The 14,507-nt window shown below is 31.8% G+C and overlaps 1 protein-coding gene across 2 annotated transcripts; it reads right to left on the reverse strand.

Annotated features, from left to right (window-relative positions):
- Window positions 1-2,738: 2,738 nt before the first annotated feature.
- On the reverse strand, window positions 2,739-7,638 carry LOC18098010 (outer envelope protein 61). 2 transcript variants are annotated; one of them, XM_024600254.2, is made up of 11 exons: window positions 7,376-7,638; window positions 6,673-6,903; window positions 6,441-6,497; window positions 6,204-6,332; window positions 5,960-6,037; window positions 5,788-5,858; window positions 5,414-5,463; window positions 5,118-5,301; window positions 3,953-4,544; window positions 3,419-3,562; window positions 2,739-3,143 (listed from the first exon to the last, which is right to left on the reverse strand). In XM_024600254.2, exons 1-11 carry the CDS (start codon window positions 7,469-7,471, stop codon window positions 2,997-2,999), a joined length of 1,779 nt encoding a protein of 592 aa, XP_024456022.2. In that variant the 5' UTR covers window positions 7,472-7,638; the 3' UTR covers window positions 2,739-2,996. The 2 variants fall into 2 exon arrangements, with proteins under 2 accessions (XP_024456022.2, XP_024456021.2); XM_024600253.2 differs by having other exon boundaries at window positions 5,118-5,316; window positions 7,376-7,637.
- Window positions 7,639-14,507: the final 6,869 nt, after the last annotated feature.

The following is a 14,507-nucleotide window of genomic DNA, read 5'->3' on the forward strand; positions in this document are numbered from 1 at the left end:
CATAGTTGTGCCCGCTGAATTTGTTTATTAAAACTAATTTTTTATTCATTCAAACGATAATAGAAATATATACATATATTAAATTGATTGAATAAAATAATAAAAAATTATTATGTAAGGTTGCACATATTAGAAATATTATATGAAAAAATATTTTTTATTCTAAGAAATAAAGTTCATCTATATAAAAGATTAAAAAAATTATAGATAGATCAAAATAATCTTTTCAAAAACTAAATATACAAAACATCATTAAAAAAAATTCTCTATCTAAAAAAGGTTAAATAAGAAGGAAAAAAAAATCACAAAGAAGGGATATACATTGAAACACAAATTTAAAACTTATTTATATAAAAGACATTAAGAAAAGATATCAATTACAAAAGGCAATATTATATAAAAAAAATACCCTGAATATTGTGGTTCAACTTGTCAAATTTGTGCTCTGGGTCATACACTCAATCGAGTTCAATAATTTTTGTTTCTTAAATTTATATTCAAGTTTTAAAAAAAAACCAAAAGAGGGCCAAGAAATAACTTATGACCCAACGTGTATGAGCCATTTCAAGGAAAAGCTCAGGCGCATGGGTAGGCCTTCATGCCCGAGCCTGTGTGTTTGGGCTTGATTTTATTTTTTATATTTTAAAAGGGAGGACGACATTTTTTTGAAAAAAACACAAACGACATTTTGCTTGCAAGCCGAGATTCCACCGACCTAGTGGTGGTTGGAAAATCAAGGGAGTGCATCTTTTGTAAAAAAATAATAATCCAATTTTAAGTCATTTGAACCCAAAACCATCTCACCAACATCCTTGGAATACTCATAAACCAATATATCAGCTCAAAATACCTGAAAATGAGTAAAACAAAAAACAAAATCAAAGCGAGTTACATTTGTCTTCTTCCGCTTAGATATTTGTTTTAGAAAATACTGAAATTTTAAACAGCCACCATCAAACCCCTCTCATCTTATGAAACCCGTGGACACTAAAAAAATCCATTTTGGTAGTCGGAAATGGTTTGAACGACGATCTTCTCTCTCATAGCCAAAATACATCGACTCCTCTCTCTTCTCTCCATAACTAGGGACTGTAAAATACTATAAATAAACTTTTATACCAAAATTGATTTATTTGAATTCTAAAGGGACCTAATTTGTGTTATTTTTTAAGTTGAGTATCTAAGTGTATTTTTAAAATAATTTTTGGCACGCTATCCATGTTTGGTGTCTTTTTCATTTTGGTTCCTCTTGTTTCAATTCCACCATTGCATAAGAATTCAAAAGCAACTGGTTTTCAATTATGATCAAATAATTCAAAATAAAATTTTGAGTATCAAAATGAATTATTAAAAAATAAACAGTATGTCTATTGTTTTTTATGAGCACGTGAATAATGTCAGCTCAACAATATTTAGCCCAAGCATTTTAGATTTTTAGTTAATAATGGAAGGTAAAATTAGAAAGTTTGTTGCTTTATTTTGGGTAATTTGTTAGATTTTATTTATTTATTTTTGGTGCTATTTTGCTTTTATAAAAAACGGTCAAGAAGAAATTATAGAAATTGGTGGCGAGGGTGGCAATGGATGGTCAGATCATTATATTTTGGGTATACCTTTTCTTTTAACATAATATATATATATATATATATATATATATATATATATATATATATATATATATATTAAAATAGAAAAATGTTAATTCATAAGAAGAAATATCAAGAATATGATAAATAGAAACAAAAGAATCATAAACCATTAGAACGGTGAAAGGCTGAAAGCCATCAATTCCAATAAAAAGAAAAGAGAAAGAACAAGAACCATCAATAACTCCCCACATTAACCACCTGACTGAATGATTCGTTGTGATCTATTCTTGGTTTTTTTTTTTGTTCTGTTCTTGCAAAATACAGATATTTGTTTAAATCTTTATAAATTGTTTTTTAATTTTCATCTCAAACTGTTTCAACTACGTAGATATAATGGTTCAATCTTGCCAAAATCTCAAAATGATTGAAACTAAGAACAATAATTATCGAGTCATTCAATCAGGTTAGATATGGAGATAGGTTAGGGTTTACCCCACCCACCGAACCCCACCTCACTAGATTTTCTTAAACCTTTATTTTTTTTTAATTTTGTGAAATTATAAATTTATTTTTCAATATAATATATAGATTTTTACCTTATATACGAAGGATTTTATGTAAAGATTTGAAATTGAGGTTATTTGTTGTTTTATAATTCATAAAGGAAGATATAATTTTTACCTTTCAAAGACCATGGGTAAAGAAAATCCTCGACTCGACCAAATATAATTGAGATTGTAATAATAATAATGATTTAAAATATTTTTTGTTTAAAAATACATTAAAATAATTTTTTTTATTTTTTTAAAATTATTTTTAATATTAACACATCAAAACAATTTAAAAACATAAAAAAATTTCATATTAAGCAAAAAATTTCAAAATTTAATAAAACATGGTGCCCAAACACACCCTCAATGCGAAGACATGATGCGTTTTGATATTCTGGCTCAGATGCGAGTAAAACAGCCCTAATTGAAACCAAGTTTTTTTTCGAGTCAACGAGTCTTCTTCAGTGGATTGCTGACAACAAAGTTCATATCCTTGGGAATGAAATCTTGCACGTCTCGTTGTGCATATCACGCCATGCAAAGACACCAGTTCAATTACTTTGGATCTTCTCTTCCTACTAATGTAAATGCCAACAGCTCCGAGAAATCAAGTAACGAAAGCATTAATGCAGAATGACATGCAGAGCAAGTTATGGGTATCTGTCTTTCTTTACCCAATGAATACATGTACCCCTCGTTACCTCTCCATCCCTAGGGTTTTCCTTTTCTCATCTATATCCTCGTAATACTTTCCTGTCCTCGCATCAAGCACGCACATAATGTTTTGATGACACTACCCCCTATAAGTTGAGCATGTAGGGCATAGCAATGATGAATCAAAATTATTATTCCTGCTCTACCTCCCGATGAAGCCTAGCCGGTGGAGGATGATGGCTAAGATCAACATGCAAATGGCAAGGATCATACCAGGTCTTCCCAGTAACCAGTTCTTTGCCTTCTTTGCACCTTCAGCTCCTCTTTGGATCCTATCAGCCCATCGCATCTGCAGCAATTAATGGGAAAAATCATTATATATTCATAATGAAGCGGGGCAGTCATAAAAAAGAAGTCATAACTATGAAACTTATGAAACGTTATTTCAGAACAAACGTGTAATAAAAATAAAAGTTTACGTACAGAAGTAATACACGAGAGAGAAAATTCTTGTAGTAATATTTGACCCCACTTAATTTTATAGATAAAAGCTGGACCCAGGTTGGGGTATCTTGAAAGAAAAGCACACAATTTCATTGGAAGTAAGCATGGCAAAGAAGGTACCATTTTATCCAAGTCCTCTGGTGATAAAGATGCCATGGCCTGTTGAGCTTTAGCTGCATCTTCTTGAGAAAGTTTTATTCCAAACTGCTCACTCATGTTAGCCATCATCTCTGGGCTCATATTCTTCATCATTGACGTGAACATCTGCCAATTTGCAAGCAACCAGATATTATTACAACACAAACACAAACAGCCATGCATTTATATAGTATTCTTATATTGTTTATAAAATTTTTAAGCAAGAAGACAATAGTGTGATGTATATTACAAAAGTTCAAATTATCTCTAAGCCTTTCTTTACTGTAGCATGGAAATTTTCTGCAGGAAATTTATAAGAGTCAGAACAATCTCTAAAAGAGATATTTTGAATTGCAAATAATACATGTTTTGAAAACCTGAAAGTACATCCATGCACGGATCGGATCATTTCAAAATGACCAAAATAAATAAAGAGATTCTATGGTGTGCAAAGGGAAATCTTATTGGGGTAAGAATCCAATAACTCAGAAACACAAAGACAAGAAAAGCCCATACCTGCTGCATAGCAGGATCTTTCATTTGGTTTCTCATCTGTTCTTGCATATCAGAAGTTGAGGCAGGAAAGCTTGATGGAGGAGCATTTCTCGAACTTGAAAAGAAATCACGCGAGGAACTAGTTTCACTGATGCCATTATTACCATTAACTGCAAATTTTTCTCGAGTTTCTGTTGGTTTTGACCTAGCACCCAAACTTGATCTGTCAGTGTTTAAAGCTGAAGCAACAGCTGGAACTGAGCTATTTCCTCTTAAAGAAGATGCCATTTCAAACATTTTCTGAAGCTCTTCTGGTGACATCTTATTCATCGTATCACTTGCTGTTTTGAGCATGTCTGGTGTCACATTTGGAGGAACCACACCAGATTTGAAGCCATTAAAACTGCTATCTGAAGATCCACCTGCAGTAAAAGGAGTCGCCCCTTGGAATGAGGAAGCCATTTGAAGCATTCTTTGAAGCTCTTCGGGTGACATCTTGCCAATCATATTCGAGGCAGCCTTAACCATGTCAGGAGACACCTCTCCAGCTTTTGCCCCATTTAAAGCAGCCAAAGTTTCAGGATCAGCATTAGATATGAAATTTTGGAATGACCTACAATCAGACAGAAGGGAAAAACAGAAAATCAAAACAAATTGAAAACCAAGCTTCATATCTAATTTTCTGGTTGATTGACAGCAAAAGAAGGCTACACTGCTGCAAGAAAACAACCTCCAGCCTCAAAATGTTAGACAGAAAAATATTAGACATGCTGACCTTGTTTTGTTATTTCATTAATCAAAACAAATTGGGCATGTTTTCATAAGTTTGCCCTGACTCAATGTCAAACTTGCAAATAATTGCCATCACAGTAACACCACCAAAATCAGAGATATTTTGTGACAAATACAACCAAATATGGCAGCAATTATTTTGCAGGAGAGACTGCAATTAACATTCCATGTAATCCTTCATTGCAGAAATAAAATTCCGGTAACTTACACTAATGTAAAAGAAGGATCGATTAACATAAATTGATCCCTAGGGGGAATAAAAACTTAACATTCCATCTAATATCTCTGCTGTACAATCTCTAGAAAGGAGACAGGAGGATAGTTGAAAACATAATACCAGTGACAACATATAAATACATAAAATCAAGCAATTTTTAGATGTATTAAAAATAACCTCATAGCTTCAGGGTCATCTTTCAAAGCCTCCAAGGCCTCTGAATTAGTTGCTGAACTCCCATTGCGACCTCCCTTTCCACTTTTAGATATATCAGCACTTTCCCGTGGTTGCTTCACTTGATACTCTGTTGATGTACTCTTGAGGTTTTCAGAGGAGACAGTCTCAGCTTCATCAGTTATTTCTTCAATTATCACTCCTATCAAACAAATAGAAATCAATTGTCAATTGAGAATTTGAAAGTGGAACCTGCAACTTTTAGGTGTGTCAAGAAAAAATAAAGGAAAATAACATACCCCTTGGTGCATGATGGCCACCTTCTCGAGCCAATGTTTCCTCAGCACTCCTGTATTAGCAATTAACGTTACAATCAACATGTTGTATTAAATACTAGCACCATTATTTACTTTTTGTTGGAAATTCTAACACCTTATATACAACACAGAGGAAGGTCAGAAGATTTGGAAATTCCTAAACATCAATCAGAGGACAAGAAACTTAAAAGTGAACTACTGAGGACATGGCATCGAGAATACAAAAGCTAAAGCTAAAAACTCCACAGAAAAGACTCCAAACTCTTTAACAGTACATATACCATATGGGAAGTAAATATCAAACTGTACAACTTCCAGCCCAGCCAATGGTCTAAGAATTCCAGATGAAATAATACCTTAGAATGTCTGCAATAGTTTCCTCATCCGGGGAAACTTCATGTGCTTTTCTAAGATCAGATACAGCATCCTAACATGTACCAGGGAGTCATTAGATATCTTATCAAACAATAAACAGCGAAATCCTACAACCACTACTACCATTTGCAAGCTATGCACAAACAAACTTACTTCCAGTTGTCCTAGTTCCCTGTAAGCTTGACCCCTTCTATAAAGAGCTTTAACATTATTGGCATCATATCCCAAAACCTGAAGTGATACAGTAATCCAATGAGAAAGAAGAAAGACTCACACAAAAACAAAATGATTTGCAAGCAAAGGAACAAACCCTATTCATATCAACAATTTATATTAAAAGTATAATTATTACTATCTGTTCTCTATGTAAACTGAATTTGTTAGTGGATTGTTGTACCTCTGAGCCCTCTTTTATGCATTCATTGTACTGCTTTGTTTTCAAGTAGCAAGACATTAAATTAAGAGAGCATGCTAACCAAAGTGTTCTGCCTTTGGAGGATGTAATTCCTTTTAGATTTTGCTTTGCCTAAGAAATAAGGGAGGAAAAGAATTTCATCAGTTCAAAATCCAAAAGACATGCCAACTAGAAGAGCTGATACTTATAAAATAAGAAAGATAAAGATGCAGCACTTACAAGCAAATATTTCTGCAAAGCATCATTGAACTTTCCCTGGCTATGCAGCTCATTACCCTGCCAAAGGAGATTCAATTACATCAGTAAAATAAACACAAAAACAGCTTCATCTTCAATAGCAAAATCAGCACTAGTTACCCTTCTGCATTTACACTAGTAAGTACATTAACCACTACATAAAACACAATATGCACACAAACAGCAAATCATCTGATTTATGATTTAAATTTACCTGTTTCTTCAACATCTGCGCCACGTTTATTTCATATGTTGTCTGTGCATCAGCTCGAGCACGCATAGCAGCAATCTCTTCAGGTGATGCATTCATCATTTTCTCACCAATCTCCGCCATCTCTTCAGGGCGCGTGTGCTTCAACTGTTCTGCTGCCTGTTTCAAGTCATCAGGCTTCATATTCTTCATACTTTCAGATGCCATTCTCACCAACTCAGGATTAGACATTACCTGCAATCAAAACCAATACGACCAGAGATGTAAACAACACCAGATAAACCGGCAACCAGTTTCTAGTGATCTATTACACAAACTCAGTTCAGGTTATATGTTTAAACAGAACCACAGCACTACAATCTATTCATCTTGAGTGCTTAATGACCCATTAATGAACAGTTATTTCCATCTAAGTCAACGCCCCGAATCAAAGAATTAAACTTGCAGTATCCAAAGACTAAAATCTTCACTGATTCAAAGAAAGCAAAGAAAAACAAATAAAACCCATAATTTAAAATCAACAAAAAATCACAAACACAAAATTAACAGCCAAGATTCATGCTTTCCATGCTAAAACAATCACCAAAACAAAATTCATAAAGAAAAAGCAGTTCCCCTCAAAATTGAACTAAACTACACGTCAATCCATTCAAATAAAAACAAACCCACATCAAAATTATCCTTAGAACAACAAAAACAAACGAACCTGTTGTTGGATCCTGGCGAAATCCGCGGGCGTCATTCGACTCATTTGTTCCTGAGCAATTTTTATCAGCTCGGGATCCATCATTCCATTAAACATCTTCAACTCTCTTTCTCTCTGTCAACTTATGCTTAAACAGATCAAAAAGAACCGGAGAACAAAAACTAGAAGAACAAGAATATAGGCAAGGAAATTAAAGAAGCTTTTTAAGAGAGCTGTTAATTAGAGAGAGAGAAAGGAAATTTCCAAAATTTAAAGTAGTGTTTAACATTATGTTTCGGAAATATTTTAAATTTTTTTTTAAAGCTTTTTCAATTTTTTATTTTAAATTAATATTTTTTTAATACATTAATATTAAAAATAATTTTTAAAACCTAAAATTTCCCAACACTTTTTAAGTAAATTTGTTATTGGATTCATGTTTGTTTGTTTGTTTTTTTTTTTTTTTGTTTAATGTTTTGGATTTTGGAATGGCAAAGCCTCTTCGGAAGCCTAATATATATAGTGACTAGCGAATAAGTCCTTGATCTTTATGATCTTTCTAATTGTCCCCTTTCCAGGTTTTCCCTTGTTTAATTAGGTCATCTATATCTCATTTTAAATTAATTATAAGAACCTAAGTATTGTATCCAATACGGTATACATGCTAGATATCTGTTAGTATTGCATCAATCATTAAAAAATCATTGTTATACTATATTATAATATTTTATTTCAGGTTTGGGATTAAAAATAAGCATAGATTAAATTTCTCTTTGTTAATGCACGGAATAAATTGTATTTACTATTTTTTTTAGTTTGATTTTTGTATAAATAAACACATTTACTATGATTGACTTGATAAATATAATTTTTTTTATTTCATTTGAATTATTTTTCAAGTGAAATAAATAATAAAAAAAATCTCATATGTATGAACGAACAAATCGTCTTTTAATAGACTTCATCTTATAATAGTTTTTACACACATATACTTATACAGTCACAATAATAATAATAATAAAAGTTCTATTTACACCTTCTCTGCATCATGTACTCTAAAATGCAATAGTATAATATTTTAAATTTATAAAAGTAAGTTTAATAAACTGAATTTTCTAGCAAGGAATGAACTTGTTAAACCAGCAAAAGTAAAGGAGTAATTACTAAGATTTTATTGGTTAAGGATAATTAAACAATATATAGTTATATAAGTCATAAATTATAATAATTTTCACCTTGATAAATATCCATCCCTTAAAAGAAAAGTAAAATAATCATAACTTGAAACTTTACATGATACATTAAGTTCAAGCAATGCTTGAACTTATTTATGGTAACAAACTTTATCAACATGTCTATTGTATTTTTAGAAATATGAACTTTATCAAGTATTAGTTTATTAAAAAAACAATTCCCAGATCCTATAAAACCTCACATCTATGTGTTTGGTCCTTGCATGATACACCTGGTTCTTTGCCAAGTAAATGACACTTTGACTGTCACAACGCAACTGAACTTCACCTTACTGAATACCCAGTTCTTTGATCAAACCTATAGGCCATAAGGCTTTTTAGTAGCCTTAGCCACTGTTATATATTCCGACTCAGTAGTAGATAGTGCAAGTAGAGACTAAACCATAAACCTCCAACAAATAGCTCCTCATATGGTAAACCTTTGCTTTAAGCTTCGACCTTTCCTCACTAAACACATGTATAAAGGCTGAAAATCCAAATACTCTGAAAATAGAGTAATCTACTGGACTGCATATCTCTACCTCTTATGTTACTTTCTCATCTAGTAATGCCTTAGGTGATTAGTTTTTTTTAGTTATAGTTTTGTTCATCCTTCCTACTACACAATTATATTGTGGTGTCTTACATACTGTGAAGTGTATTTTTATCCCATGTTGCTCACACAACTCCATGAACTTTGAATATGTGTACTCAATATCATTGTTTGATCTAAGACAGTTGATCTTACTCCCTGTCTGGTTTCTACTCCACCTTCTCACACTATGAACTTGGCAAACGTTTCTGATTTGTATCTCATGAAGTACACTCAAACCTTTCGTGAATACATATATCATCACCGTGATGCTACCCTTACTAAACCCCAAACATCTGTATGAACATACAAAAAAATCCCCTATGTCTTGTGTGTGGTTGTCTTGAAATGCATTTTATTATGTTTTTCAAGAACAAAATATCTGCAAAAATCAAGCTTACATGTTCTGACACCCTTCAATACATTCTTCTTATGAAGCTCCATCATCTCACGCTCACCCATATGGCCTAATCACATATGCCATAAAATTGTGTTATCTGACTCAAATTCTACAATTGCAACTCTACCTACAACTATGGTATCTAGTAGTCTATAAATATTTCCTAGCAATATGTGTCCCTTTATCACTATCATAACACCTTTACTAACCTTCAATACTCCACCTTCAGACTTCAAATTGAACCCATTATAGTTTAAAGTGCCTAATAAAATCAAATTCTTCCTCAAATTTGATATATATTTAACTTCACACGATATTCTAACAACATCATCTAATATTATAATTTTCGTATTCCTTATTCCAACAACTTTGCATGGATCATTGTTACCTATTAGAATAGAACTATAATTAACTAACTTGTAGGTGTCTAACCAATCCTTATTGGGTGTTATGTGATAATAGCATGTCGAATATCCAATATCCAAGAATTTATGAGATGATCTAAACTATATGAAATAAAAAAACATATCTTTGTCATTGCTTTCTAAGTCTTCTTCCATTACATTTGCAGACTTTGACGGATCCTTTTTGTACTTTATACCCTTTCTCTTTTTGGATTTTGACTAAGCTTTATTGTTTCTCGATTCGCTTCGAGACTTATTTCTACCATGCTCCTGATTACTCTTCTTCACCAACCCTTCACCTTGTGAATTTTCAGTACTGATTTTCTTCCTCAAATTAAAGCCTAATAGGGCACTTATAATCTCTTCCAATTGAAGTGTTTCTTTTCGCCACATTAGAGTTGTAACTAAATTTTCATACATGAGAGAAATAGATAGAGAATTTAGTAATATCAATGCCTTGCGTTCATCATCAAATTTCACATCAATTTTTTTATATCACTGATGATCTGATTGAACCATAGTTATCAAACCCGGCCTGGAGGTCGGGTCCTGGGTTTCATAGGTTAACTCGAGTCAACTCGAGAAAATTTTTTAAAAAATATTTAAATATTTAATATTTCATATGAAAAAAGTAAAAAAAAATCCATATAAATATAGACTATACATGTTGTAAATAATGAAGTTTCAAAGAATATTTTTTTAAAAAATTTATCCTACATTGAAAAGATACTATGTTATGCTTTTAAGTTGAAGTATTTAAATCAAAATTTTTTTTTATTTCACATTGAAAAAACATAACTTTTTTCTTATGAACATAAAGTATATATACTAAAGGGCTTTAAATCCCACATTGAAAAGATATTATGTTATCGTTTTAAGTTGAAGTATTTAAACCAAAAAGTTTTTTATCCCACATTGAAAAAATATAACTTTTTTCTTGTGAACATAGAGTATATATACGAAAGGGCTTCAGATCTCACATTGAAAAAATAACTTTTTTCTTGGAAAAATAGAGTATATATATACTAAAAGGTTTCAAATTCCACATTGAAAATACATAACTTTTTTCTTGTGAACATAAAGTATATATACGAAAGGGTTTCAAATCTCACTTTGAAAAAATAACTTTTTTCTTGGAAACATAGAGTATATATATTAAAGGATTTCAAATCTCACATTGAAAAAATAAAACACTTTTCTAATATTTATATAGTGAACTTTAAAAAGTGTTAATAACTAACTAAAAAAAATATGAAAAAAGAGGAGTATAGGAGAAAAACCACATTTGAAAAAAAAAACTCGGGTCTTAGCCGAGTTCGCCCGAGTCATAGGTCGACCAAGTTTGGCTGGGTTGTTGCACTGACCGGTCTTTTGACAAACCCGGACCGGTCCAGCCACCAGGTCGACCCGCCGGGCCGGTCCGGGTTTAATAACAATGGATTGAACACATTGATACTCTGATTCAAATATATGCCCTCTGACATCTTAAGACCAGATTGTTTCTGGTTAAGATAAAGTTTGTTTGTCAACGACTTAGACATATACTGACTTTCAAGTTTTGCTCAAAAACCGTCGCTGATGATTCTTTATCCATGACATGATACATAACATCATTATCTAGACAAATCCTAATAGTTGTCATAACCCTCGCTTCCAGTTCCTACCAATCTATGTCATTAATACCTTTCAGTTGCTTAGGTATAACGCCTTTACCATGCCCTGTTATACCAACAGATCATTCACCCTCCTCTGTTAGGCTTTGATACCGATTATTGTGAAATTTAAAACAATAATGATGAATATTACATAAGAGAGAAAACAAGAAAAACACACTAATTTAACGTGGTTTTACAATGGACCTATATTCATAAGAGTAATGAGCTTTATTTCACATTTTGTCAAGTTAGGATTACATAATGTGTATTTATAATAGACCCTAGCCATCCTAGGTGTATTAGTAATTTTCAATAATACCCATAACTTATCAATTGTATGTGACAATAAAATAATACTTTACATCTAAGAAAAGGTAGATGTTGTCGTCCCACTTCAATATCTATTTATGAGCCATAAATTACAACAGAAGTACTTTTTAATATTCTTTTGTAGAGTTTTGGATAAGTGTATAAATTGGAGAAAAAACCCATTTCCTTGCAAAAACAAGTTGTGTGTGTTAGAGATTAGAATGTTCTAATGTTCTGCTCAACAAATTGTCATTGTTGTCACGTGCACAGTGTCGAACGATGAAGATGCCTCCTGGAATTGAAGGGGTTTTGGGTTCAATTATAAACTCATGATTTGAGGGAGTTGTCACCTAGTATCATGGTCATTAGAAAACCTATTGTTTGTGAGAGCCTGGGTAAGAGGACTAGTTATGAAAAAGGAAGACCCATCACCTCGGTGCACCTTACCTAAGGTAAGTTGCATTGTTGATTAACTGTTTTTCTAGGTCATGTTTCTATTAGTTGATCTCATTTCAGGTTCAAGGCAGATCTCTCTTTGTGAGAAAGTCTCTATATTATTGGATTAAATCCTAATTGTTCTAAAGCCCAAAGTTAACATCACATTTATTTTCTATTTTGTATCTTTAATACATGAGGGTATACTTTACAATGTAATTTTATACTCTTAAATATTAAAATCTACAGCAAAATCCTAACACTCTGAATATTAATTAAACAAATTAATTGTTATGAGATTTTTGGTATTTTAGCCAAATTCTAATAGATAATTATAAACTCATTACGATATCTATTTTGTATTTTTAAAACATGATAAAAATATGATTTTATCTTTTAGAAAATATGCATGAAAACAAAACATTTTTTTTGTATTTTTGAAATGGAAAATTCGAAGAAAAATCAGGTATTTTTAATACCGAGTTCGTATCTTACATTGTAAGTCTACAACCCAATATTAAATGAAATTCTTGAATAAAAACGTATTTTTATGTCTTCTGAAATAAGAGATTTTTTTTTTGAAATCTTAAAAAAAAATAAGATATTTTTAATATCAGGTATGTATGTTATAAAGTATGTATACAACCCGATATTAGGTAAAATTACTGGAAAAGCATGTAAGTGACCCAAAAATATTTTTAAGATGGTCCTTAAACTCCATTTTTTTTTTAAAATTTGTAAGACTATTTGGCTAAACATTAAAATAAAAACAAACTAAAACTAAAGAAATGACATCAGGGTGTGTTAGACAAACGAACCCGTAACGTAGGAGTTGGGTTGGGTTGGTTAGGCTCGAGACTCAAGCTTAACATAGCTGATTGAGATGAAATAAGGACCAATCATTTTTTTATAAGGATGGGTTGGACCAGCCCAGCTGTGGGGCTGGGCAGAGGGTCTAGCCCATCTTGCCCTTTGCTAGCAAAAGTTAGCAGCTACTGGATGTTAATTATTCACGTCTTGCATGCAACAAAAGGTAGAGTGTAAGAGGGGAGGAGCGAAGGACATGCCTGACCTAGGGGTGGTGGTCGATGGTGGAGACTGGTGATGCTGATGGCATAGGTTTGAAAAGAGTGCATATTAGAGCTTCTTTTTAAAACTGTTGCCGCTGCTCAAGTTCTATACTACTGTTGGTAGAGGTGATCATTTTCGGTTCGGTTTGGTTTTTACCTAAAAAATAATCAAACCAAATTTTAAAAAAAATCAAAACTAGTTCAAACAGACCGGTTTCGGTTCGGTTATTTTAGGACAAAAACCAAAACCCAACCGATTCATGTTCGGTTCGGTTTGGTTATTTTATATTAAAAACCAAAAACTATATTGTTTTTTGGGTTTTATTTTTGTAATTTCCAAGGGGTTTGGTTTTTTTCCGGTTTGACTCGGTTTTTTCAGCTTGATTTTGTTCGGTTTGGCTCGACTCGGTTTTTTCAGTTTCAAGCTTATTAAACCGATACCGAATCGATAAGTTTTTTAAATATTATAATCGGTTTAATTAGTTTTTTTCACGGTTTGGTTTTTTCAATTATTTTTTTTTGTTTTTTTCGGTTTGATTGGTTTTTCAGTTTTTTTGTTCACCCCTAATTGTTGGAGGAGATGGTTCACAATGTTGTCACTGTTGAGAAGAAAGGAAGCTGCTGGATGAGATGTTGTTGAACTGGTGGTTTAGACTTCTTGCTGACAATGTGAATGGTTCACTTGAAATTTTTGGATTTTTTTTTAAAATTTTAGAGAAAAATCAGGTATTTTTAATATTAATTTTATATTTTATGGTGTAAATCTACGACTCAATATTAAATGAAATTCTAAAAAAAAAAACATAATTTGTTTCTTTTAAAATAAGGGATTTTTTTTAATTTTTGAAAATTTTTTCGAGATCTTAGAAAAAATAATGTATTTTTAATATTGAATATGTATCTTATAATATAGATATATAACTTGATATTAGATAAAATTATTGAAAAAAATATGCAAGTGACCCAAATAAATTTATTAACATTTTATAAAATCACATCATTATGTCCTTGTTGATTGTTAAATGATTTTATATTATATATTTCAAGAAGAATATA

This window comes from Populus trichocarpa, chromosome 4 (assembly GCF_000002775.5).
Source record: "Populus trichocarpa isolate Nisqually-1 chromosome 4, P.trichocarpa_v4.1, whole genome shotgun sequence".
NCBI classification, from domain to species: Eukaryota; Viridiplantae; Streptophyta; class Magnoliopsida; order Malpighiales; family Salicaceae; genus Populus; species Populus trichocarpa.